The sequence below is a fragment of the Macrosteles quadrilineatus genome, unplaced genomic scaffold, assembly GCF_028750875.1.
Source record: "Macrosteles quadrilineatus isolate MER2022 unplaced genomic scaffold, UCM_ALF_1.0 Scaffold_8__2_contigs__length_117827958, whole genome shotgun sequence".
Taxonomy (NCBI): domain Eukaryota; kingdom Metazoa; phylum Arthropoda; class Insecta; order Hemiptera; family Cicadellidae; genus Macrosteles; species Macrosteles quadrilineatus.
In genome coordinates this window covers 105,518,071-105,541,758 of record NW_026542601.1, presented here as the reverse complement: position 1 = coordinate 105,541,758, position 23,688 = coordinate 105,518,071, and the positions used below count along the sequence as shown (strand labels likewise).

Sequence of the window (23,688 nt, the reverse complement as noted above, 5' to 3'; positions counted from 1 at the left end):
GATATAATGTCTACATAAAATTACTTAACCTAAGCTTTGATTAATGTTGCACCCCCCCCCCCAAAAAAAAAAAATTCTATATTCCCCACTAATGCCAACCTTATAAAATATGAATCACTACTCCTACACACAGTTGTAAAATATTTATGGCAATTAAAACTTGACGTATTAAAATCATCCCCTTAACAAGTTTTCATTGAACTCTATTTTCGACAACACAAAAATTAATTATTGAATTTGGTTGCAAATTTGATGACTTTTAACCAAAAATAAACAATAAACTTTTATTTTACAGGTAAGGATGTATCATGTCTGTATATATGTATTCTATATGTACCTGATAGGTAGGCCTATGTGACAATAAAGATTTATTTATTTATGGAAGCAGCTTATACCGTAGATTGATTTGTTAAAAAGAGACATGTCTCACCATTAGCTATAATTGTAACTGGTCTAACTAATCCATCTTTTTTTAACAACCATAACTCTTAGCCCAAATTGGGATGAAGTGGGTCAATTGACATGTGGTAAACACCAATTGAGGTAATGTCTGGAGGGTAATGGATGTCTGACATTGTTGTTTGAGTGGTGGGAGGGGGGGAGCACCATGGCTACTGCCGTCCCAACACTGCAACCAAATCAGATCAATTTGTTATAGTGTGACCATGGAACCAAGGTAGGCTACCTTGTGCAAGCCTCGTTTGAATTATTTATGTCTCTTTTGATTTTTTTTTCATTGAATCGCAAACTTCTGTTTAAATAATTTACTAAAATGTATTGAAACTTAAATTGTTTGTAAAATTAAGCTTGGTTAACTTATGATGATGAAAATCATGTTAAGCCCCAGGTAGGATTTTAGAATTACTTATGCACCAATGTAAAATAATAACAGGCAATGTTTATTGTTTAGCTTTTTGAATTTATGATGATTTGTGGGTATTATTTCAACACTAAAATATTGTTGCTGTTTTTAATGTGCCAACTTACTTATGTGTACAGTACTTAAGTGTATATTTTCTGTTTTGGAAAAATTTAAAAAAATTACTAATCCAAAAAAATACCGTAAGTATAAACCCAGTTCTGAACAGGATTGTTACCAAAAACGACAAAGCCATTAAACAAAATTTTTTTGTGATTAAATATTTAATGGCTAACTCTGACTTGCCTTAATAAATATACTGTAAATGTTTGTCGTAGTTAAATTATTACTTAACTTTTGAGCTAGGCCCATGTTTTCAAATATTTTATCTTAGTCCAATGAGTGGCTTATTAATGGAGAAAAATCAATGAAAAATTGAAAGTTTTTCAAGTTTGCATTTCAGCATTAGTCAAGGCAGTTTTATGTTATGCTATTTAAATATGGGTTTTATTGAGGAAATCATTAAAGGTTAGCTTTACGATTTCAAAAATGTTGACTTCATATTATATTTATTGTTCATGACAGATATTTTGATTGGTTTCACAGTTTATTTTTGGAGTTCACTCTTGTTATAATTTAATCTGGCAATTTTCCTAGTCAGATTCTGTATCAGATGATAAAAAGAGTTTTTTATAATGTCTTTAATATTATTTTTCGATTTTCCATGGACAGTTACATTTCTCCTGTGTGGTTTATAAGTGTTTGGAACTGCTTTGATTATTTTTATCTTAAAAACCCCTAGAATCTTGTACTTGATCCTTTCTTTCACTTAACCAACTAAGGTATGACATTTATACCTGTGATTTGTATGCTCTATAGTCCGTTCTCAAAATAAAGGCAGCTTTAGGGAAAGTTCCTCTACAATTTTTTTGTGTATATGTTGCAGCTGACAAACATTTTGGCAATCTCAGCTGTTGAGCTGTTGTTTTAAATGATGGATTAATTGGTGGGGATAGATTTCTTCCCTTAAAACACCTACATTTTGTGAATGGAGTATAAGACATTTCTCTGTGGCTTCAGAATTACAAAACTATACAAAAGTCTTCATTATTAATGTAATATATAGGCTACTGTGAAAATGGCCAATCATTGAATGGTAATTTTTACAAACGACAAACTACTCGTACTTTGTCTCAAGATATTTTTGATTTGCAGGAGCGATCCCCAAATCATTATGTCAGAGCAGTATTATATCGCAGTGAAGGCATCACTACACTCCTCCGACTCTTCTGTCTTTGGTCTCGAGCCAGTCGAGATATCCGCACTTTCCAAAAGATTCCCCAACTCCCAAACCCCTGTGTTCAACGGAGTTCTCATTAAAGGTGTGAACATATGTTTTTATTGCTTAGATGCTTTGGTGTTATTAGATTTTTTGTTCTATAAAGAGGTGTTTGTTTAAAAAAAGTTATCTGGTCTCTTACTGATGCTATCAAGGCGACCACAAAACCCACCAATTGAACGTTAATTTTGTATGCTAAGGAAAAAATCTGTGAATTTTACGTTAACTTTGTATTCTCCTGGTATATAAAAGTAATTGCAAATTAGTCAAAGAGTAATTCATTCATTCATTCGATCGTCTTTTAAATGTCTTGTTTGTACTAAGAAAGTTACGATGGCTGGAAAAAGTGACGACTCTACGGTTATGACGGGTATTTTCATTTTACATTTTAGTGTAAACAATTTTAATTTAGTATAAATAATGGTGCTAACTAAAATTCATATTTATTTAATAACAATTCAACTTTGGTTCAATATTTTGATGTATTTTATAAAACTCCATTTCAGATTTAAAACTATTGGATTTGACCAACACTAAAGCCTAAAAACAAGTAATAAATTATTTGTTATTCGTTATTAATTGTTCGTTCTTCTTGTGATTGTAGGTAACGACAATGAACAAAAAAGTTATAATCAGTAATAGATGTATGAAAGTTTTATTTTTTTTAAATTTAGGTTCTTTTACAGTTTTTAAACTGAAGGGGGCAGACGACTTAAAAGTTAGTTTTTTTAACCCGTGATGAAAATGTTTAACCTAAAACCTGGAACCGTCCACAAATTTAATTTTAATGTCTTGCTGGACACTCTGTTGAATTGGGCATTTCCATAAAATGTTACAATGCTGAAGTGATTAGACACACTTTTGTTACGTAGGTAACCCTATCCAAGTCATTAACTTGTTGAGTGAGCTGGGATATCGCGTCGTCTGCAGCTCCGGTGAGAGCGAGATTGTCTGGACCCTACGAAGGGACGTTTTGGTAAGTCATTACCACAATTACCATAAAAACTACAACACTAAACTACTTTGCATCAGAGCACTCCTATATTCCCAACGTCCCTCATGAAACCCTTTTTGTTTTGGTGATTTGTCAAGTTTGTCGATAAATATTGTTTTTAGGTGATCGTCAATCATAGTTTTACATCCTTAAATTGTTGTTGTAAAGAGTATTTCTGTGATGTCTATCGGAAATATTTTCAATTCAGAAAGAGAACTGGGTTAAACAAGCTAATTTCAGACTGGTATAATATTTTATGATAACAAGTCTGCAACTGACTAGGTCTGTGTTCACACATTTCTGAGAAACATTTATTTGCAATCTTTTATGTTAAAAATTATTTTAAAGACTCAAGAGGCAAGTGTTCAGAATATTTTGGAAATATGTGAAAGCAATTGACTGACTACATATGCATTTATCTATGTGTATTTAATAATACAATCAATTCGATTAGTACCATAAAATACAGTTTTATTTCAAATTTTATTTTTGTTTCATACCTGGTATAAATAATGCAGTCACAGTGATACTTTTGTAAATTATACTACTCAAATTTAAGTTTTCTTTACAGGTATCATACTCATTTTAAAAACTTGGTTAAGGGTGCAATTCATGAATTATTGAACAGGATTCATCCCTTGTAGCTAATTCAGATCATAAATTCATGTTGGTTTTGGATCTTTAAATTCTTTTTTCCAGTATGCACACCTATTAACGTTTCCATAAATCCTTTTATTGTGTTTTTTTTTCTTATCAAGAAACATCAAATGCAATTTTGATCAAAAGTCTTGATTTTATAGTACCGTACTATTTTAAAATTTTGAATTAACAATTTCTAGGCACAGTTTCTAAAAGCAAATGTTTTAAAAATCATTAAAGTGCTGTAAAACTAAGCTGTTTTCTGTTTTACTGTTTTGTCAATTATTGTATTTTGTCATTATTTGTCTATTATTAGTATTTCCATTCCCTCCCAGTAAGTTTGTTCCCGCATGTGTATAATTCATTTCACATTTAAACTTTTAATCAGTTTTATCTCGTGTGTAGTTGCTTGACAGTCAGCTTTCACAAATAGTTAACCAACACTTGGAGATTTTACTCTTGAAAACCACGCTTTAGATTCCGCAAGATCAGCTGATAGAAACGCATTCGCAAACTCGCAGGAGTTTGTCCGCCCGAATCGCTCCCAACGACATCGTCAAAAAGCCTGTACGCAACGTCAAATCTATGGTCTCACCCCCCTCCATAAAATTAAACTGAGGTAAACAGTGTGGTTTGGTTTAATGTGTTAACCTCGTAACGTAATCTAACGGTGTTCTAATTTGGGGTGTTTTTTTGCCTGTTGACTGGTTAGTTTGTGCAATTAAATAAAGTCAAGTACTGTAGACCTGGAGAAGCCCAGTTTATTTGACTTATTTTAGCTTGAAAAGACCTATATACCTACTTAAATACCCTTAGTGAATTAAGGTCTCCAACGGGCTGGGCTGCTGTCAGGAATTAAGAAGCTCATTTCAATCTGTCATAAGAACCATTATCTTTACTATCAGATTATTTTAGACTAACAGATTTTACCATTGTCCTCAGTAATCTTATAGAGGTCTCTATCAGTTCAGCAGTGTCTTACAGTTTCGCTGCAATCCAAAAGCATAATTTTTCCAACGTGCCACTGTCTCATTCAAAACAGAATGACACTCTCAGCCTGCCTCGTGCAAATGTGATGCCCTTCAAACTCCATACACCACACACACACATACCTTTTTGTTAACATTGTCCCCAATGATCTCCTGGCAATGGTTCTCTTCTCAATAGGTTTGACCCCATAAACCATAAGAAACTATTATAGACTTCAATTCACAATTGGCAGGATCATTCTTTCTTTTCTTTTCATTGGTTGTGGTTATTTCAACAAGATTGAGGATAAAGCCAGCTTTGGGTGTGTTGCTAGTCTAGTGGTTAGCTTCTCGGACTTTGTTGAGGGAGGGACGAGTTAGATCACTGGCACATTAACAACACATATGGGTATGGACTACTTTCCCTAAAGGTATTTAAATACTTCTTACTGTAATTCCTCATGTAAAAATGCCACCGGCGTAGAAGTAAAGAAAAAGTGTTGGGGTAAAAAAAAAAACAGCACTATAGTCAGATTAAAATAGGCTGTTGGGAGGGACACAAGCTCTTTGGAGATCTTAAGTTACAGATGATCCTTATAGTTGTTTGATTATTGGATTGTTTTCATTTGTTTTGATGCCATTTATAAACTAAATCAATGTTATAACTCTTTAATTTCCCTCATATAATTTCAGTATTTTAAGTTTAGAAAAATGAATTAAAATGTAAAAGTCTCACGATGTATTTTGGGGTAGTTGTTAGAAGTAGTTTGGATTCTGAAGCATTTGGAAATGTAGTTTTAAAATATTGTTTATGGATATAAATGTTGTAAACTAATTGTTAGGAGTTTGATGAAGAACAGTAATAACTTTTAATGACCTATTAATTCAACTGAATAAGAGATCGTAGTTCATATCTATTTATTGCATGCGTAATAACTTTTTCATTATTCACACCACATATTTGTATGTTATCTGTGTCCCAGTTTGTCTAACCACGTTGCATGTACATGCTGCTTTATGGTCATGTTTGCCAGTGTGGTACTATTTGTATTTACTCCTTCCTTATGTGTGTTGTCATAAATCATTTGTAGGCTATGCATTATATTAATGTACCGCCATTTTCATCATTTTGTGTACCTAATTCTGTTTTAAGGCGGGTTTACACAATGTCTGTTGGTGAGTTACCTTCCCCAATCGTCACTACAGGATTTCAGATTTTTCAGATGCCATTTGTCCTGCTCGTTGTCCTCAGTCTACTCCCTGAGATAACTTAATTTCAGGGCAATTGTGAGGGCAGTTGGCAAGGCAATTGGCCTGAAGTGTTTACACGAAGCCAATAATTTCTTGCCAGTCAGTTGTTCTCTGACAATATTGTCTTACCTACTGGCATTGTGTAAACCCGGATTTTAAGTCATAAGTCATGTTATTAGTCTTTCTTTTTTATTCATATTTTATTTCATTAAAAAATGATTGCCATAGTGTAAGATTATACGAAAAAAATCAACAGGGGGCCACAGACTGAAAAACCGGGAATTATAAGTGAATTTTGAAATTTTACCGGAAAAAGCTGATTTAGTGCCATTTTGTTGTTGTTTGGATTTAAGACAAATTTAGAAGGGTGTTATACCCAACATAGTACTGTATTTGCTTGGATAAACGCTAAAAAAGTCTGTTTGCCCATGAAAAAAACCAACTGTTGACATTGTGAACATTGTGAACATCTTCCGGGGTCACATTGAAATCGTGGTAAATTTTCTCGATTATGCATCTTCGCAAACGTTTTTTGCTATTGTAGATGTATTACCCAAGCTTTGCCTAGTAATCATTTAATTTGACAACCTTTTGGGCCAACTGTTGCTCTAAAATGACCCAAAATATTCAACAGTAAAATTTTATCGTGAAATCTTACTTGTTATAAAAGTCACTACAATGGCCATCGATTTTAACCAGTCATCATCATGCCCAAAGCTAAAGATATTTCGCGTTCAAGACTCTAGCATGAAAGGTGTGATACAAAAACAACAATATCGGCTGCAAATTTATTTATAACATTTTTTTCTCCACTTTATGGACTAATGTTTTTATCTAGTTTTAATGAACAAATATGATGTTTTAACTTTTAAGGATTGTTGAGAGAACAGCAGGCATCACAATTTGCAAAGACTCTCAACTTAACACTGTATACAATAGAATACTGTATTTCACTGGCACATACTGCATTTTTATCAAACCTTACTTGTTTGAAAATTCTGCCAGGAACAGAGAAATATTGTAACATGTACAATGTTAAGTTGTGCGTTTCTTGTACCAGAATGGACTCCTTCCCAATCTACAACCTCCTTCCTGACCCGCTTTCTTCACCAAAATCCTTGACTTCTAGGCTATTTCGCTCTGTACTACATCCTTACTGTGATTTTTGTAATCTTCATTAAGTTACACTATGTGCAGATCACTCCTACGTCGCCCCAAGCTCAGGAGCCTGTGACTGAGCCTCCGTCAGTCCAGTAGACATGCCGCACGTCGTAGTCAAGGGGAAGGTGGAGGGGATGGAGAGCACAGTGTTCGGCCTGTCTCGAGCTGAATCCGACGTCGCTTCTCGGGAACTCTAGAGATTCGGTGGACGCGTCGGTCAAGACGGACAATCTTTCAAACATCCTCCCCTCTTCATCATTACTGCACTGGAGAATCTCTTTGGCTACCGTATCCTTACCTCGACCATGGGAACGCAGCAATCTGCCGTCTGGACCCTTCATCGACCTTTCTAGTGTATAAGTGTCAGTGACTGTTGCTTTCAGTGTCAAGTGACTTTCTATTGTTTTGTGTACAATTTAGTTGATTGGGTAAGTTTGTGTGAATACTAAATAGTTATTGTATGTTTTGTTACCGTGTTTTTTGTGGGAAACATATGATAGGCTGTTAATCCTTTCAAAAATATTAAGCAACAGAAAAAATAATATGATTAAGGAGGATGGGAGAGCTCACCTACTCAGTTAGGTTCTCTGGATCAGTGACTACTGGTCACACTCCCAGCCAGACCCACTAGCCTCACCCTTATTCTGTCAGTTTTATGACTCCAAGCACAATTACAATATTCACAATGACAATAATAATTTTTTCCTACAGTTACCTAACAATGTACATGTTCTCTCACTGATTTGAGAAAGCAAAGTGGCCAACTCGCTCATCAGTGAGACAATGTTAACATTGTCTCACTCCAGATTTGCAACGTGAAGGCACAAAATAGTGAGCGCGTGTTGGCAGCACTGGCTGTAAATCAGCTGGTCAGCTGTTGTACTGTTGTATTTGTCACTTCACACTAAATGTTATATTAAAAGTTCACTTCTGTATCAAATAGGTTATGTTTCTTCACAAATTTATTTGTTTTATGGTAACTGTAGGAAAAGTATAATGTGCAACTCGAGTTCAAAGTACAATTGCCTCACTCGAGAAACCATTCCTCTAAGGATTTCTCTCGAGTGAGTCAATTGCTCACTTTTCTCACTAGTTGCACAAATAACTATTTTGTCATATTTTTGCAAAAAACAGCTGCTTTTAATAGCATTGCAGGTCTAAAGTAGCTTTTTTCTCACTAAGTAAAAATCTGCTTTTTTAACCTCAATTAGTTGTAAACTTCAATTGTAAGCAATTGCAATTGAATGTGCATTGATTGTTTTGATTGGCTGTAGCTTAACATGTTGATGTATAAAATGTAGGCTACACAAAAATTTTAATAGACAAAATAGTCAAACCATTTACTATACAGCTGCTTGTTTGCAATAGCAATGAAATTAGGTTAGAAGTAATTTTGAGAGGTTATCATTAATAATGGTGCAATATTATATGATGAAAAACACATTATTTCATAACAAGGGCAAAAAGTGCTTTTAAACCCTCGCTCATTTCCTGAACTTGATCTTGGGTCGAAAAGAGCCACCACAAGCCCTAGTGATAAAATATACTTTTGCTACTGCTGGTTCCAATCCGACCTTCCTAGACCCATTTTTAATTTGCTATATTGTTTTTATACATCATCAAATATTTTTGGGAAAGTTTTTGTCAACACATTGAATAAATCCATCCTTAATACTGTGAATGTGAGTACAACCACAATCAATTAATAGTTACTGGATTCATGACTTAAATTTCTGTACATAAGAAAATACATACGTAATCACATGTATTTTCTGAGATTGAAAGAATGTAACCACTCACGCAAATGAGTAAGTTATGTTCATAATTTACTCATTTGGTTGAAAGAATGTGGGAAGGGCATGTTCGTTTAACTTTGTGACAACTTTTTCATATGTCTGGATTTTTTATTATTTTAATTTTTTTCAGTGACTCAAGTAAAAATATGTGTGATCACACAAGCTGTAATCATCCCCAAGCTGTTACCTCGGTACAGCAGACTTTGGACGAGTTGGATTTCGAACGTGGCATTTGGACGGCAGGTGGGTGAACACTACAACCTCACCGACGACATTCATTCTGTAAGAATCCATTGTTGGCTCGGTTGGAGGGTGATATTTCGTGACATATTCTTTCAGTTTGCGTTGAACAATCTATTGTACTCTAGCAGGATCTGTAGAATGTAAGCCACTCTTTTATTTTTACATGTGTGTAGGGGACAAAGAGTGCTTTTCCTTGTACTAGCCCTATAGAAGTTAACCCTTTGCGGTCGAATGGCGAGTATGTCGCCAAGCGCCATTTTCCCGAACAATCAAAAATGGTGACCTATACTTGCCAAAAGAAAAAATCTACCATTGCAGTCGAATGGCGAGTATAGGTCGCAGTGGGCCATTTTCTCGATCATGCTAATTGCGACCTATACTCGCAACAAAATAAAAATTGAGTGATTTAAATTAGTTATTAGTGAGTGAGTTAGTGAACGACAACTTCAGCACCGGCTTCCCTCATGGCGGAAACATCCTCTGTGCTTAAGGGTAACCGGTGTCCCATAATCTGATGAAATCACTTCCTGTCGAGTTTATGTTTATAATATACGTTTTTGTGACTGAATAAGTATTCTGTATTGTATTCAATATAAATGACATAACAGGTCTGCCTTAATAATTTTATTATATTTTATTAGCAGTCAAAGTGTTAATATATTTACAGGGTGTTTTTTTATGCAACCAAAATTACAAGTACCATAAGACACTGTTTAACAACAATACAAGCTCCCTGTATTCTTAATTTCATTGCCAATCAGCTGATACGCATTGTTGCATAGTTATCTATAAGTTCCAGTGTTATTGGGAATTTATTGCGAACAAGTCTCAACTAGACGTATTCGCAAGCTCTGTTTGATCATGCGAAGAAAACCATATTTCGTCTTATTTACGTAATTATCAATACTGTTACACTAAGCTTCATAGATAACTTGCATATTAGCTAATTGGCAATGAAGTAAAAAATAAACAGGGATACCATCATATGAGCTGGATTTGTTGTTTAAACTTGTCTCACAGTAGCTGTAGTTATTTGGGTTGCGTTAAAAAAACAGTAAGGAGTAATAGGCCTACACAAATTTATGCAAATACAAACTTTTATGTATTTTATGGTTAGGTACTAAAAATGCTTTTTCAGTTCGCACAAAACTGTACGTTAGATGTATCCCAATCACTCTAACATATTTTGATTCACAAACAAAACTAAATTAAATGATTAATATTAATGTTATCCTTTAGCACTGGATGGAGACAAGCAGCGTGTCCGTGACCTGTTGAACAAAGGTACCGAAGTTGATAAGAGAGATGGCGCAGGATACACGGCTCTTCACTATGCGGCGCGCCGGGGAGACACTGAGATGTGTCGTCTGCTACTCTCAGCTGGTGCAAACATCAATGCTGTCACTCGTGCCGGGCAAGCTACTGCACTACATAGGGCTGCTATGTCTGGTAAAGTCTAATAGGCTACAATATTGTTTACAAAACAAAAATGTATTTAAGTAGTGATGTCTAAAAATGTGTTCTACATGTTCTACAATATTCTAACTGCTTGAACCGTTATTGCAGGTAGAGTCGAGGTGGTTAAGTTACTGATTGCTTCTGGTGCTGATGTTAAACTGAAAGACTCAGAAGGAAGAACAGCTGAAGACAGGGCTCAGGAATACAACCAACCAGAAGTATTTAAACTGCTCCATACCGAGTGAATGACTACCGTCTACTTTGGGACATTGTATAGTTTATACTACGTTGTGTATTATAAAACTCTAACTTTGTTAATTTTATGTTACAACTTAAACTTAACATTATTTATTTGCAATTAGGTGGAAAAACTAGACGAACATAGAATGGATTATTATTTTACTAAACTACAGAACAACCCCGCTAATCCGTCGCCTATGTACCAGGATCATGGTCGGAACAGTAAAAAAGGGCTATCCAAAGAACATATTAAATGACAAAATTAATTTACTTACTGACATGTATTGATCGCACACCACTGCGGGAGTCAATGATAATGCTCTAGTTGCCACGATCGCAGGAGACGTTCAATAATTTGCTCCGATCTTGGAGGATAAATGTCATGAGTAGATAACGATGATGATGTTTCTGATTTTTGCCGCAGGAGATAATGATCGCCACACGACCATGTCAAATAGTCATGATATTACCATGATAAAGTTGTCACCAATTGTGATGGCACGGTCGGATTAAGCGAGGAGTTGGACTAGCCGAGGTCAGATTGGTGGGGTTCTAATGTAGTTTTGTGTTTCAAATATCTTGTTTTAATAGAATAATATCTTAAGTGCTGGATTTATTGCTTTTCCTTTTTAAAATTTAAAAATTATGCATCAATTAAGACTGCAGTGGTCAGCTAGTCAGTGGTTTTTGGGATGTGCTATTTGTGCATTTAATCAACAGTAATTCTTTTTTGGGTGCCCATTCTACTTTTGTAAATGGGTTTAATATGAAGTTTGCTTGTTGGCTGTACGGGATTTATATAATTTTAAAAGAATCAAAAGCAATACAAATCACTACTTTTGAGGTATGTAATGAGACAAGTATAAAAACTATCTGAATATATTACCAAACACTTGCTAAATTGGTTTATACTCAATATTGCTGGTTATTAGCATTCATTGAGCTATTTTTAATCTAATAATTTACCAGATACCAAGACGCAGTGACTTAAACTTAAATCTTAAACCATTATCCATATTTCGTCTTATTAAAACGGGTAAACATTGCTAATTTGTATAGCACTAGATTATCTAGTGGATAAATCTGACACTCGCCATTTTATTAAGTAACCATTTTTTAGTCTTTGTGATGTCAGCTCTTGAATTGACTGCTTCAAGTTAGTTGTAAGGAATTACAACATTATCCTATTTTTTTAGAATTTTCATATTGACTTTTAAAACCTAAAACAAATGTGTATTTACGTGTTTTAGACAAAATAATGTCAGATTCCTTCGTTTAGAGGTTTAATTTATTTATATACCTGTGGGCCAGACACTACTTTGTTTTGTACTACCTCTAGTTATCTGATTTATTATTTAATCATGTAAAGATTGTATTTTAGATTCCAAGTAATAACTTCTTATGAAAATACAATTTGTCAAGTTGTATCTTACAGTCAAAGATTATTTTTATCTACAAGAAAATCTCTGTTTAAAATATTATAGGAAGGCCCAACTTTCTTTTACAACTTTACAGTATTTTAGTATTTTGTTTGAAAAAAATTTGTTATTTTTTATGTTTAGTAATCATTATGTTACAGATCATTCTGCTATGCATTTTATAAACTAGTTATCTAGTATAGGTTCGTCAAAAGAACGAGCAAACATCAAAGTGTTTGTGGTATTTTATCAAAACTATAATAAAAATGTGGCAAGCAATGAGAATTTACATTAATATTAATAATGTTATTTTAGCAAGTAAAAATCCTTAGTTATTATACATTTTCTCTTTACTAAAGCATCCTTTTGACTAACCTATACATCTTAGTACCACGAGCTAGGAGGATGAATATCTAGAAGATAGCACTTCTCTAGAGGATTTTGTTGGTGCTGGCCATTTTGTTGTGTACTGGAAAGGTTTCAGAATTTCCATACATAATTTTAATCTTGGTCTTGTGTTAACACTGAATGTATGAGAAATGGTAGGCTACACTACCACCTTACCTCTCCTACAAACCCAGGGTTAGAAGTTGTCAAACTCTAAACAAGTGCTACCTCAGATATAGTATCTAGCTCAGTGGTTAGCATAGTAGAAGTATTTCAGAATTAGAGTAGAATATTTAAATATCTAAATTTAAATGGGTATTAAATATGACTGCTTTTAACAGGTTATATTTTGATAAAGAAATATATATTTTGTGATTTGATGAACCTTTTACCCTGACCCGCGAAGGTTCCTTTTTGTACAGAGTTTATATCCGTAACACAACACTTTTTCCTATACAGTTTTATGATTATGTAACCAGTTGAAATAATCAATAGTTTCATGTCAATTAACATTTTATTTCGGCTCTACAACATTGTACGCATATTCTAATATAACAGCAATATGTATGAGATTACTTGTGTTGCTTTTATGTAGCAAGAAATAAAATCTTCAGTGTCAGTAAAAAGTTTTTTTTCCTTCCTGATCTCTAGTTTTGAATTGTCATGAAACTGCCATTAATCACAGTCGCTGTGTTTTCTGTTTGCGTTTACCGCCTGGGCACTCTTCATAACACAGAAGACATTTTCTTCCGCTGCCTGTGTAGGGTAAAATTCCGCCTGTAAGCTCAACACCACGAAGACTGCCATTGGTGAACATGATCATCCCTATTATCATCATGATGGTGAGGTTAAGTGTATTCTCTGTGCCAGAAGCTTAACCCTCAGCTACAAGTCATAAAAGAGCTAAATTCCAATAAATGGTGAGAGCATGGTCACATGTTGACCCGAACTATAGAATTTTGACAAATAATTCCACTCCCAGGTCTGTGTCCAACAGAATAGAGGGTTCTCTTTTCATCATTAGTCTGAACGTTATGGAGTTGCCGCCTGGGGATCCACAGCAGCCAAGAACATGGAACGCGTCCTCACCATCCAAAAGAAGACCATAAGGACAATTTTTCAACTGCAAGCTGATTTTCAGGGACCTCAATATCCTTACAGTCATTTCCCTGTACCGGTTGGAATCCATCTTACTCGCAAAAAAATCTACACCTAGCCTAAGATCAGAACAACATTCATACCACCTCCGAAACACACATAACAACAATCATTATTATGGCTCTTAATTCTTCAATTTATTACCACCACGACTCTAAACCATTGATAAACCTGTAACCTTTCAACAGCAAACAGAAGCAATACTAATATTTAACAGATAGGCCATACTACACAGTCTCCAATTTCATTGAAGAGCACACCTTCCAAGACCTGAGACCGAATAGGCCTACAAAACCCATTTTTTACCCTGGTCCCAGGAAGAAATGTGACGATTGGCCCCGATTCCTGGATTTGTGGAGAAGACACAAGATGGTAAATGAAACAATTTAAGAGTCCTACTTAATCCCCACTTGGCCTCCTCTCCTGGTAAAAACTACCTTTTAAAGTATAAATACCTTGTGTATAAGATCTTCATTTGTAGGCTCTAGTGGATGATGCCATCCCTAAATCCTCGGTCTACCAGTGAGAGCCTCATAAAATCGGTATTTTACAAAAATTACAAATTTTACTGTATTAAACCGTACTACCATAGATAAAACATGTTTTATCTATGGTACTTATAACTTTTAAATTTAATAACTGCAAGCTGTTTGGCTGAAAACAATTAAATAGCTCAACGAAACATACCAATGACGTCAATTTGTATTATTTCTTCTTTTCCCATGAGTCCCATAAACTAAACCTTAGAAACCTAAATGTCACAGCGCACAATTTAGACCGCGGGCTCATTACAGGCACTGCTGGCTACCTGGCTTTAGGGCTCAGTTAGGTAGAATTGGCAACGTTGCAAGTTGCAAGTAGGGTTGTTTAATGTCAGACGTCCCATAAGATAACATGGCAGACAGGTGACATCAGCGCATTAATTCGCACTATATTGATTTAAAAATTTATTAACTTTAAAATTATTAAAATATTGAAAATAAAACTTACGTAATTGAAAACCAAAACAATATGAATTGAAAATCTATATCTGTACATTTAAAGCAGAGTCAATATTTTCATAGTCAAGTAAACAAGCTTTCGTAAATACACAAATACCCCACGGCCTGGAGTTAAAGGCGGCCGTGGTAACGTGCAGACTAAAGCGTACTCCTAGTTTAAATCACCTGTTTTAAATTTTACTTTCATACTTTCATTTTTTCCTTAGTAAACAAATCCAACGAAAATTCTTCCAAATTTCCTAACAGGCGCACCTAAGCCACCGCCGCCTTTAACACCAGGCCGTGGGACTTCAAAGTGGCAACGTCACAAGTAGGGTTTTTGTAACAGCTCTTTTGTTTGGAAGCAGCTAATGGTATTTGTGTATTTACGAAAGCTTGTTTACTGGACTATGAAAATATTGACTCCGCTTTAAATGTACAGAGATATAGATTTTCAATTCATATTGTTTTGGTTTTCAATTCCGTAAGTTTTATTTTCAATATTTTAATCAATTTATGTTCATAAATTTAGATCATTAAAATGTGAATTAATGAGCCTGATGTCACCTGTCTGCCATGTTATCTTATGGGACGTCTGACACGAAACAACACTATACTTGCGACGTTGCCAATTCTACCAGGCCAAGGCCTGGAGTTAAAGGTGGCCGTGACTAAGCCCTGAAAGCTACCACGAAATTGATGTGTATACTGGTATACTGTATAAACCAACTCTATGAAATTCTACATGTATGTACCTAGTTTCGTGGCCATGGGTCTAGGAGTTAAGCTAATTAATTGTAGTTGTGTTAGAACCCTGGAGTGAACTTAAGAACGAGCATAGGCTTTCTTGGAATATATTATAAGTAGGTATTTGTTATAGATGTTAAACTCTATGGCTGTAGGCTGTCTAGAAATTTATAATATCATATTGTAAGATATATAATTAAGTGCTAGTACCTTGTTCAATCGCCATTTTGCTCTTTTTCATTTCAGCTTACTTTGTACAAGCAGCTGACTGCTGGAGCCGGCATTCGGATTTATTTATTGGACCAGCGACCAGCCGGAGCCGGCCAGCCGCGGTTGGGGTTGACGGTTGACGTGACGTTGAGCTGCTGATTGCTGAAGAAAGAAGAGTTGTAGTTTTTGTTTACTTTTACTTTGTTGTTGTTAAGTTATCTACAGTAGTAAATTATCTCGGTCTTCATAAGCTAAGGCATAAGAGAGTACGTTGTAGCACGAAAGGGTAGAAAATTATATTAATGAAGAAGTCTTGTGGTATTCAACGGTGTGATAGCATTGACTAATGGTGACTAGGAAAAGTTCTAAGTGACTAGGCAACGCCTACTAGAAGTACTGTACGGTATCTGATTTAGTGCTTATTCAAACTACAACAAATTTGTTTTACTTATGATTCCTAAGTAGGTACTGGTTAGGTTACTAATACATGGTTAAGAGTACTTCGTATAAATCCAAGAAGAAACAATGCTTTTGTTTAAAATAAGTTTTCTCTAGGCTAGGCTAATTGATTTTTTTAGCTAGACCTAACCTACAATGTTTCACAAGAATGCTTTATTTATTAACGGAACATTTTTGGGGTTTTGTGGAGTAAGTTTATGTTTCACCGATCTAATGAACGTAATCCACTGTGATATAGTCCTCACATCAACTGCAGAGTGGTTCATGTCTAAACTAATGTTCATTTTCCAGTTTGTTATTTTCTTCTGCTTTATCTCAATTGTATTTGTTATAATTTCTTCTCATTTCGCACAAGTAAAAGTTGGGAAATCTTTTGAAAATAGGCTTACAATAGCTTACAAGTTTGGCTATGTTGATTCAGTATCTACTGTGGCTATCAAATGGATCTACCGGCTCTTCCCATCCAGTGACAAAGTTCAAATTTTCTATGAAAGCAAGGTAAACTAATCACACATAATTATAGTTTGATTACTAAAATTTCAGTTGAGCTTAACCACATTATGAAGATCAACTCCTTTTGATCTCTCAGATATGTAGCCAAGATGAAAAAATAGCATAACAGGATGATAATCAGGGTTGCTACATGAAGCTTTTTGTGAGGCTAGCCTGTTGGCAAACTCCCTGCTATAATAATAACACTTTCGGCTCCACGGTGTCAATGTTAAATTATAACCGTTTTTCTGACAAAAACTGAACTCATTGATTGTTATATGGTGTGTTAATTAAGTTTCAAGATTGGTCTGAGGAAAATAAATACAGTATTGAACATATATAGGCCTAGCGGATAAAAAATCTTCAAAATAGTTTCTTTCTGAGACCACACACTGCTGCCAGTGTGAGTTTTTGTCACTGTGGGAAGGCTTCCTGGAACTGAAGCTGTTTGAACTGCTGCGACGCTACCTAAATGCTTTCCTTTTAGGTCCTTCTTCAAATAAGAGAAGTTGCCTAGGGCAATATCCGGGTTGTAAGGTGGCTGTTAAAGCATTTCCACGTTGTTCTGGGCCAAAATCTGTTTGTCTGTTTAACTGCCATGTGCCACTGCTTCTGATTATTCATTAGCGATTTCAGTACAAGTTTAACACAGATTTTCCTCATCATGGAATTTTCAGAAGCCATTTGAAACACTGTAGGCCTATACCATAATTAAAATTTGTTCCATCCGTAATGAGTCTAATGATCATGTGTCGGTCAGTGTACAATGCTTGTGCACTTTTGCCAGATTTTCTTGTTTCTGCAACGTTTCAGGCCTACCAGCACATCATCGTGTTAACAGCCATCTTCAAACCACTTGTGCCTCATGAAAACCATGACATGTGCCAGCGTCTTCTTTGTGGACCTGTTATAACAAGTGAATCGTTTCCACACCGTTCTTGACTCTAGAATTTGATGGAATAACGCTGTTCCTCCAAACACTGAGTTTCATCCTCACTAACTTATGCTCCGACGTGATCACAAAACAATTTGTAACTTTGCGGGTGATGCATTCACTCTCTAAGTTAGCGCCTCGCCAGCAACTGGAGATGGTTTGATCGCTTACCTGAGACCAACTTCACTCAGCTAGGGCCACGTACCTGGTCTGGAAGCGGAGGCTCCACAGGAAATATAATATAACCCCAGTCTTGAAACTTAATTAACACGTGTCACCCTTTATGAGACTTCGAAAACTGGATTTACAAACGCTTTACTGAAAGTCGTTGTTTTAATGTGACTACTGGTGAAAATTGAAATTAAATTTGAATTGCACCGTATTGTAGGCCTACTTTTCATACTTTTTAAAATACTTTTATCTGAAATGGTGACCATACAAAGGTAGGTATTATAAGCCAAGTATGAATGGTGATGAGTGTAGGATGAGTGGCGCGATCTTGTAGTCTTGTTACTGATTAATGCCGCCATGGTCCTTAGACTGGACTGTTAATCAATAGCCCATACAGCCAATGGTAACTAAGGGACCTACAGTTTATAGTGGAATCCGAACCACATATTTGCCATGTAATTCACGAAATGGTCTAGCCTAATTATCAGGATAGTACTGCCGATAGTTGTAGTCCTCACTAGCGCAGATGTTAATCCACACCAGGGATTATCGCATCAACAGATCATGCTTATAAATATCCACAGTTCGTGACCTCGAAGTAGATGGATTTTACAGGACGATGACATGGTCCCAGTCAATCTGATAAGGAGGCCTAACTTACCTCGTGACAGGCAATTATTTGTTTTCAGTCAAATCAAGAGTTAAGCCTATTTGAATGATAATCCACATTTAAAGAAATAACAGACTTGGGCTAAATCTAAGTAGGCCTACTGAGGAAAAGTTCTCATTTAATTTTTCCTGATTTTCAACAAAATGATGATTGAAATAGTCCTATAATTGTATCTAAACATTTAAATGTAGTTTTATTGTGTTTGAACCTACCCATCAATGTTCAGACTTTTGAACCAAATAACTTAGGCCTGCAGTAAAACTTTCGATAACAAGACTCTCGTGGGAATCTATACTTATAAAAGTCAAATACCACTCACTGATCACTATATCTCAAGAACTACAAGCCATAAAACTCAGGAATTTTCATGGAGGTTCCAATCAATGTGCGCAATAAGAAGCGTTTCCCAAGAATTCCATCAGGGCTCTGACCCAGTGGCTTTTAAAAAGTTATCCTAATGGAGAAAAGATTTGTTTACATTTGAACACACGAATACTCAGGAATCTGTACTTTAATTTAGTGAAAAGCTGGTTATATTTTATTACATGAAATGAAAATATTTACATTATTTTTGTGGCTTGAAAAAATGTTTTAGGCCTACTTAACTGCATTACACATTTTTAATAGTTAAATGAACTTACAAATCAAGAAGTGTAGGCCCTACTCAGGTTTAACATTTAACTTTTTAAATTTTCGTGAGCGATGCCACAACGGGTTTGCTAGTTATTTGATAAGACTTGTTATCAAGGTTGACTTATTATCAATGTTTGCAATAGGCCTAACATTGGATAGGGGTAGCCTAAGTAAAATCTAGAGGATTTCAAAGTTACACTTTTTATCAAGGTCTCACTGTGTTATTTAGACGATAATTTAACCATTCAGGTTTATAACTTAACTTATTTTTTGTTTTTCAGTCAGGGCCACTAGGTATAGCATACGGTGTGGTCATTCCCGAGCCACTGACGGATGAGAAGAAGCTAAGTTTGCTCAGCAATGGTTATAGTTTTCTCAGGACAAAGCCAATTTCTAATGCCGTTTACATCTCAAGTCCAGCTATACCTTGGCTTTCCTACTTCGGCCAGTGGCTTATTCTTTGTGTCATCTACCCTAAGCTGTACAGGTACAGCAAGGTGAGTTTAATTTTTTCCTCCTACCGCTCGTGGAAATAATCACATTACTATACCTGTAAACAGTACCCAAAATATCTCATTTCCGCTCTAGACGGATCATAATTTAATCAGGTGATATCATTGCTGGTGTTTCTATATAACACTAACATCCAGTACCTTAAAAGAATGTTTTTCATTGCTGTCTGAGACATCTGTCATGTTAAAGGTATTTCCCCCTAAAACCAACCAGGGGGAATTAAATGGGGACTTAAATATAAGCTATCTTGAATCAGTGGGACATCCCTGTTCAAGCTGTTCAGCCTAAGACAATTGAATTAGGTTTGTTGATAATCAATTTTCTTTCCACTTGTTACTTTTAACAAAATATGCCTACATATTATAGTTTATTAAACTTTTTTCCATCCTAAAATATTCCTTCTAAAACTTGTATGGTACATGTAGATTTTGGCTCAGTTTGAATGGTCTTACTACTGTCAATATTTTAAAATTATGTTGATCAAGTAATATGGTTTCAATTTCAAATCATTATTGTTTAGCCACTAAACACAATAGATAATATGTCTAGTCAAAGACAATTGGCACTTAATGGAAGTATGTAACAGGTAGAGAATTTCTTAACTGTGTAACAAGGTTGGACAACAAGTAACCCTTGATGTTTTTGCTGAGAAAGTCTTTCCAAAATGGACTTAAGGGTGCTAGGTAGTTAACACATCATCCACAAAAAATACAAGACTTGTACAACCTACACCAAGGCAAACAAAATTATAACTAGCCTATTTCTAGTGATACTTATTTCTTGAACTTACACTTTGGCAATTAAATTACACATCTTTATTTGCAATACTAAACATGCTTTGGTTTTTTTCAGACTCACAAACTGAGTGCCTATCCAGTCATTGAACTCTACAAAACCTTCTCTGTGTCTCTCATCGCTCCTCTGAGCCAACAGGACATTTTTGTAGTTCCTGAAGCTGAGTGTTTGATGCAACGCTCCTCAAGACTTGACGATATGGTCAATTCCTCCGTGGCTGAGAAGTCTATGTCTACCAGCTATCATTCTACGAGAGTTAAGCTTAGCGAAACTACTAAATTGTCACCCAGACTCAGTTTAACTCCAATCAGTAGTGTTAAAAATACTAAACTCTCTCTGGAACGGAGCCTAACGCCCCTCGGTAGTTGTTATGTTGCCGTCGGTAAAATCATACTTAAGCATAGCTTGACCCCTGTCAACAACAATGACGTCACCGTAGTTGTACGATCGTCCACTCCCTTGGTATCCAACGGTCACCATGTCAACGGACAGCATTAGTGCGAGGTAAGACTGATTTATTTGTAGTGAATAACGAGTAAGCGAACTGAATTGTATAGCTGAATGGCTTACACACTTGTTCTTATGACGAAGAATATACTTGTTCTTTGAGCCATGGTAAAATTTTTGTGTTACCAATGTTTAAAAAATTACAAAATTTAGTAATAAATACCTATGTTATTTTTTATGAACAAACACAAGTATGAGATAGGAAATTAAATCTGCTTTTACAGCCTAGCTTTGTTAATCAATATATAATGTATGCTTTAGCAATTTTCCATAATTTTTCATACGGTTTGGTTGATAACATCCTGTTGCGTCAAACCAGTTCTTGTTGACATTGTTTAAATATTTGTTTGTAATAATTTGATGTTGAATAAACCAGTCGTAATCCATGAAACCATTACTTCTGTTGTCTTATGTTTTTTATGGATTGGTTTGCTGACCTAATGACTTAGATTTGACTTAAGCTATTCAAAGTATTGTTATAAAACATTAGATAAGGGTGAAAAGTTAAAAGAGCGTTTTACAGCAGGTCCTGATATTTTTAGAATGGCAAGTGTTGCTGAAACTGTCATTTGAAACACATGATTTATAGACTTCATACTTTATGATGAACGTGGAATAGCGTAGCAGTATCAGAGTGTTGAACTGTTGTAAAGTATCAACAGAATAGTAAACCACGTGTTTAATTTTTTATAAAAAGCTGCATTGCCGACTCATTTGCAACATAAGGAAATCTGGATATTTTATCACATTAGTCCGGATTTCCAAGATTACAACAGACCAGTGTCCAGATCCAATTAGAAAATAAATAGGCTAATCTTCTTGAATAAAAATAATCAAGAACAGGTGTGTAAACCAGTTAGTTGATAGACTGAAGTAAAATGTTCCTTTCAACAAGGTTGTAACGATATCAACTTGTATTTCATATGTATTAGACTAGTCTCAAATACTAAGTAGAGCAAGAAAGGTAATACAGAAAGTTTAAAAATAATTAAGATGGTACTAGACTAGGCATAACTACTGCATTAGTAGGACCGTGGGATATATTTATTTGAGTTAAGCCTCTGAATCAATGATCAATACGTGTACTGGTGAAATTATCGGTCAAGCGGTGGGCAACACGGAAGTCGAGTCTAGACTGCTCTACTAATATATTATATTCTTGAGTGTGGCAGATTGCGTGAAAATATAATAATAATATCTATGGTTCTTACCGTCAACGCAATCAGGGGTAACATGAAAGGGGTTCCATCAGGGGTTCCATCGTAGTAACATCAGGGGTTCCACTACAGCCGTTTCGGAGAAGACTCCATCGCACCCAGGGGGTGGAATATTACCCCTGATTGCGTTGACGGTAAGAACCATAGATATTATTATTATGCTCTACTAACTATTACAAAACGGTAATAGGTATTGGGCATTTTTACGTGTTTTGTGTTAAGTTCTTTGTAAAACCACTGTTTTACAAAAAAAAAAAAAAAAAACATTGAGTCACTACTCAATGTTTTTTTTTTTTTTTTTTTATTGAAGTGTTTCCAAGAACTGAAAGATAATGACGACGTCTGCCTGAAGATGATCATGAGAGGTTAAAAATCGGTCGCCTTTCAAGGTACCGGTACAGCAAGTAATTTCAACAGTACACGGAAATATTTAACATTTTGAAAAACTATGACGATGTTTTCGTGACTGTAAGAGACGATGATGTCAAGATGATATTGAGAGAGGTTTTGGATTTTGCCGCAATCACGTAAGTTTTTAAAATTACTTCTGTATGTAATTCGGATGATCGGCAATTCAGATAATTATAGTTCTACTGTAATTTTATTTCTGACTGAGGCCAGCTGCTTATAAGCCAGGACCATGTATTGAATCACAAACAGATGAAGAAATTATAATGTACGGTAATTTATAAAGGTAAACTTGAATACGACTGTTTAATACAAAGTTACAATGCTTAGTCTACCATATATCTGTGAAGCTAACAAGTTATTTACCTTTCTTGCCATTACATTTAGTAGTAAAGGAGAAATAATATTTTAACCCCTTTTTGTATGTTTAGCGCTTTAGAGTTTAGACACCCGTGTGTTCAGCCCCTCATTATTTAGTATGTTAGATCGCTCAAAAGAAATCTGAAATACTTGATTTTACTTGTAGCATGCTTGAGACCAAAGACTTTCATTTTTACACTTTTTGTTAATGGACTTGGACTTGTAAACTAGGAAGTAAAAGACTTATCTTTTATGTGAAATCAACTGAATTTTTACGTTATTGTAAATTATTTTGTTTCTGGGGGTAAAAATAGAAAATTGACGTAAAGAATATGATATTCTTTCAAAAGCTGTTAAATAGAGATGGAAATATTTGTTACACTGTGGTTATCAGTAATTGGCTCCTGTTTCAGTCAAAAAATTAAACCAGTTTTCACTGAAACCCCTAAGTATCTCTACAGTTATTGTAATAAGCCCTAGCCTACTCCTTTTTTGTTTCTTCTTTCCGTAATATGACTCTTAATTTTAAGCTGTAATGGATATTCCCTCCCATTGAAAAAAACACATTTTAATAAGAGTAATTAAGGTGAAATTTGAAATTAGTTTCGAAGTTTAACTAAGTAGCATAAATGCGATAAGTTTGAATTTAACTCTTCTTATTTATTACCCATGGTCAATGAT

General features: G+C 35.0%; 2 protein-coding genes across 2 annotated transcripts; both read left to right on the top strand.

The window, feature by feature from the left end:
• The first annotated feature begins 2,093 nt into the window (after nucleotides 1–2,093).
• On the top strand, nucleotides 2,094–13,373 carry LOC129000638 (ankyrin repeat domain-containing protein 1-like). Its single transcript, XM_054427599.1, has 7 exons — nucleotides 2,094–2,241; nucleotides 3,071–3,174; nucleotides 4,309–4,443; nucleotides 7,248–7,303; nucleotides 9,138–9,250; nucleotides 10,490–10,699; nucleotides 10,817–13,373. Exons 1-7 carry the CDS (start codon nucleotides 2,094–2,096, stop codon nucleotides 10,951–10,953), a joined length of 903 nt encoding a protein of 300 aa, XP_054283574.1. The 3' UTR covers nucleotides 10,954–13,373.
• Nucleotides 13,374–15,995: 2,622 nt separating this feature from the next.
• LOC129000753 (uncharacterized) lies at nucleotides 15,996–22,377 on the top strand. The gene is made up of 3 exons (XM_054427737.1): nucleotides 15,996–16,805; nucleotides 19,489–19,704; nucleotides 20,573–22,377. The coding sequence occupies exons 1-3, from the start codon at nucleotides 16,443–16,445 to the stop codon at nucleotides 21,011–21,013; spliced, it is 1,020 nt and encodes a 339-aa protein (XP_054283712.1). The 5' UTR covers nucleotides 15,996–16,442; the 3' UTR covers nucleotides 21,014–22,377.
• Nucleotides 22,378–23,688: the final 1,311 nt, after the last annotated feature.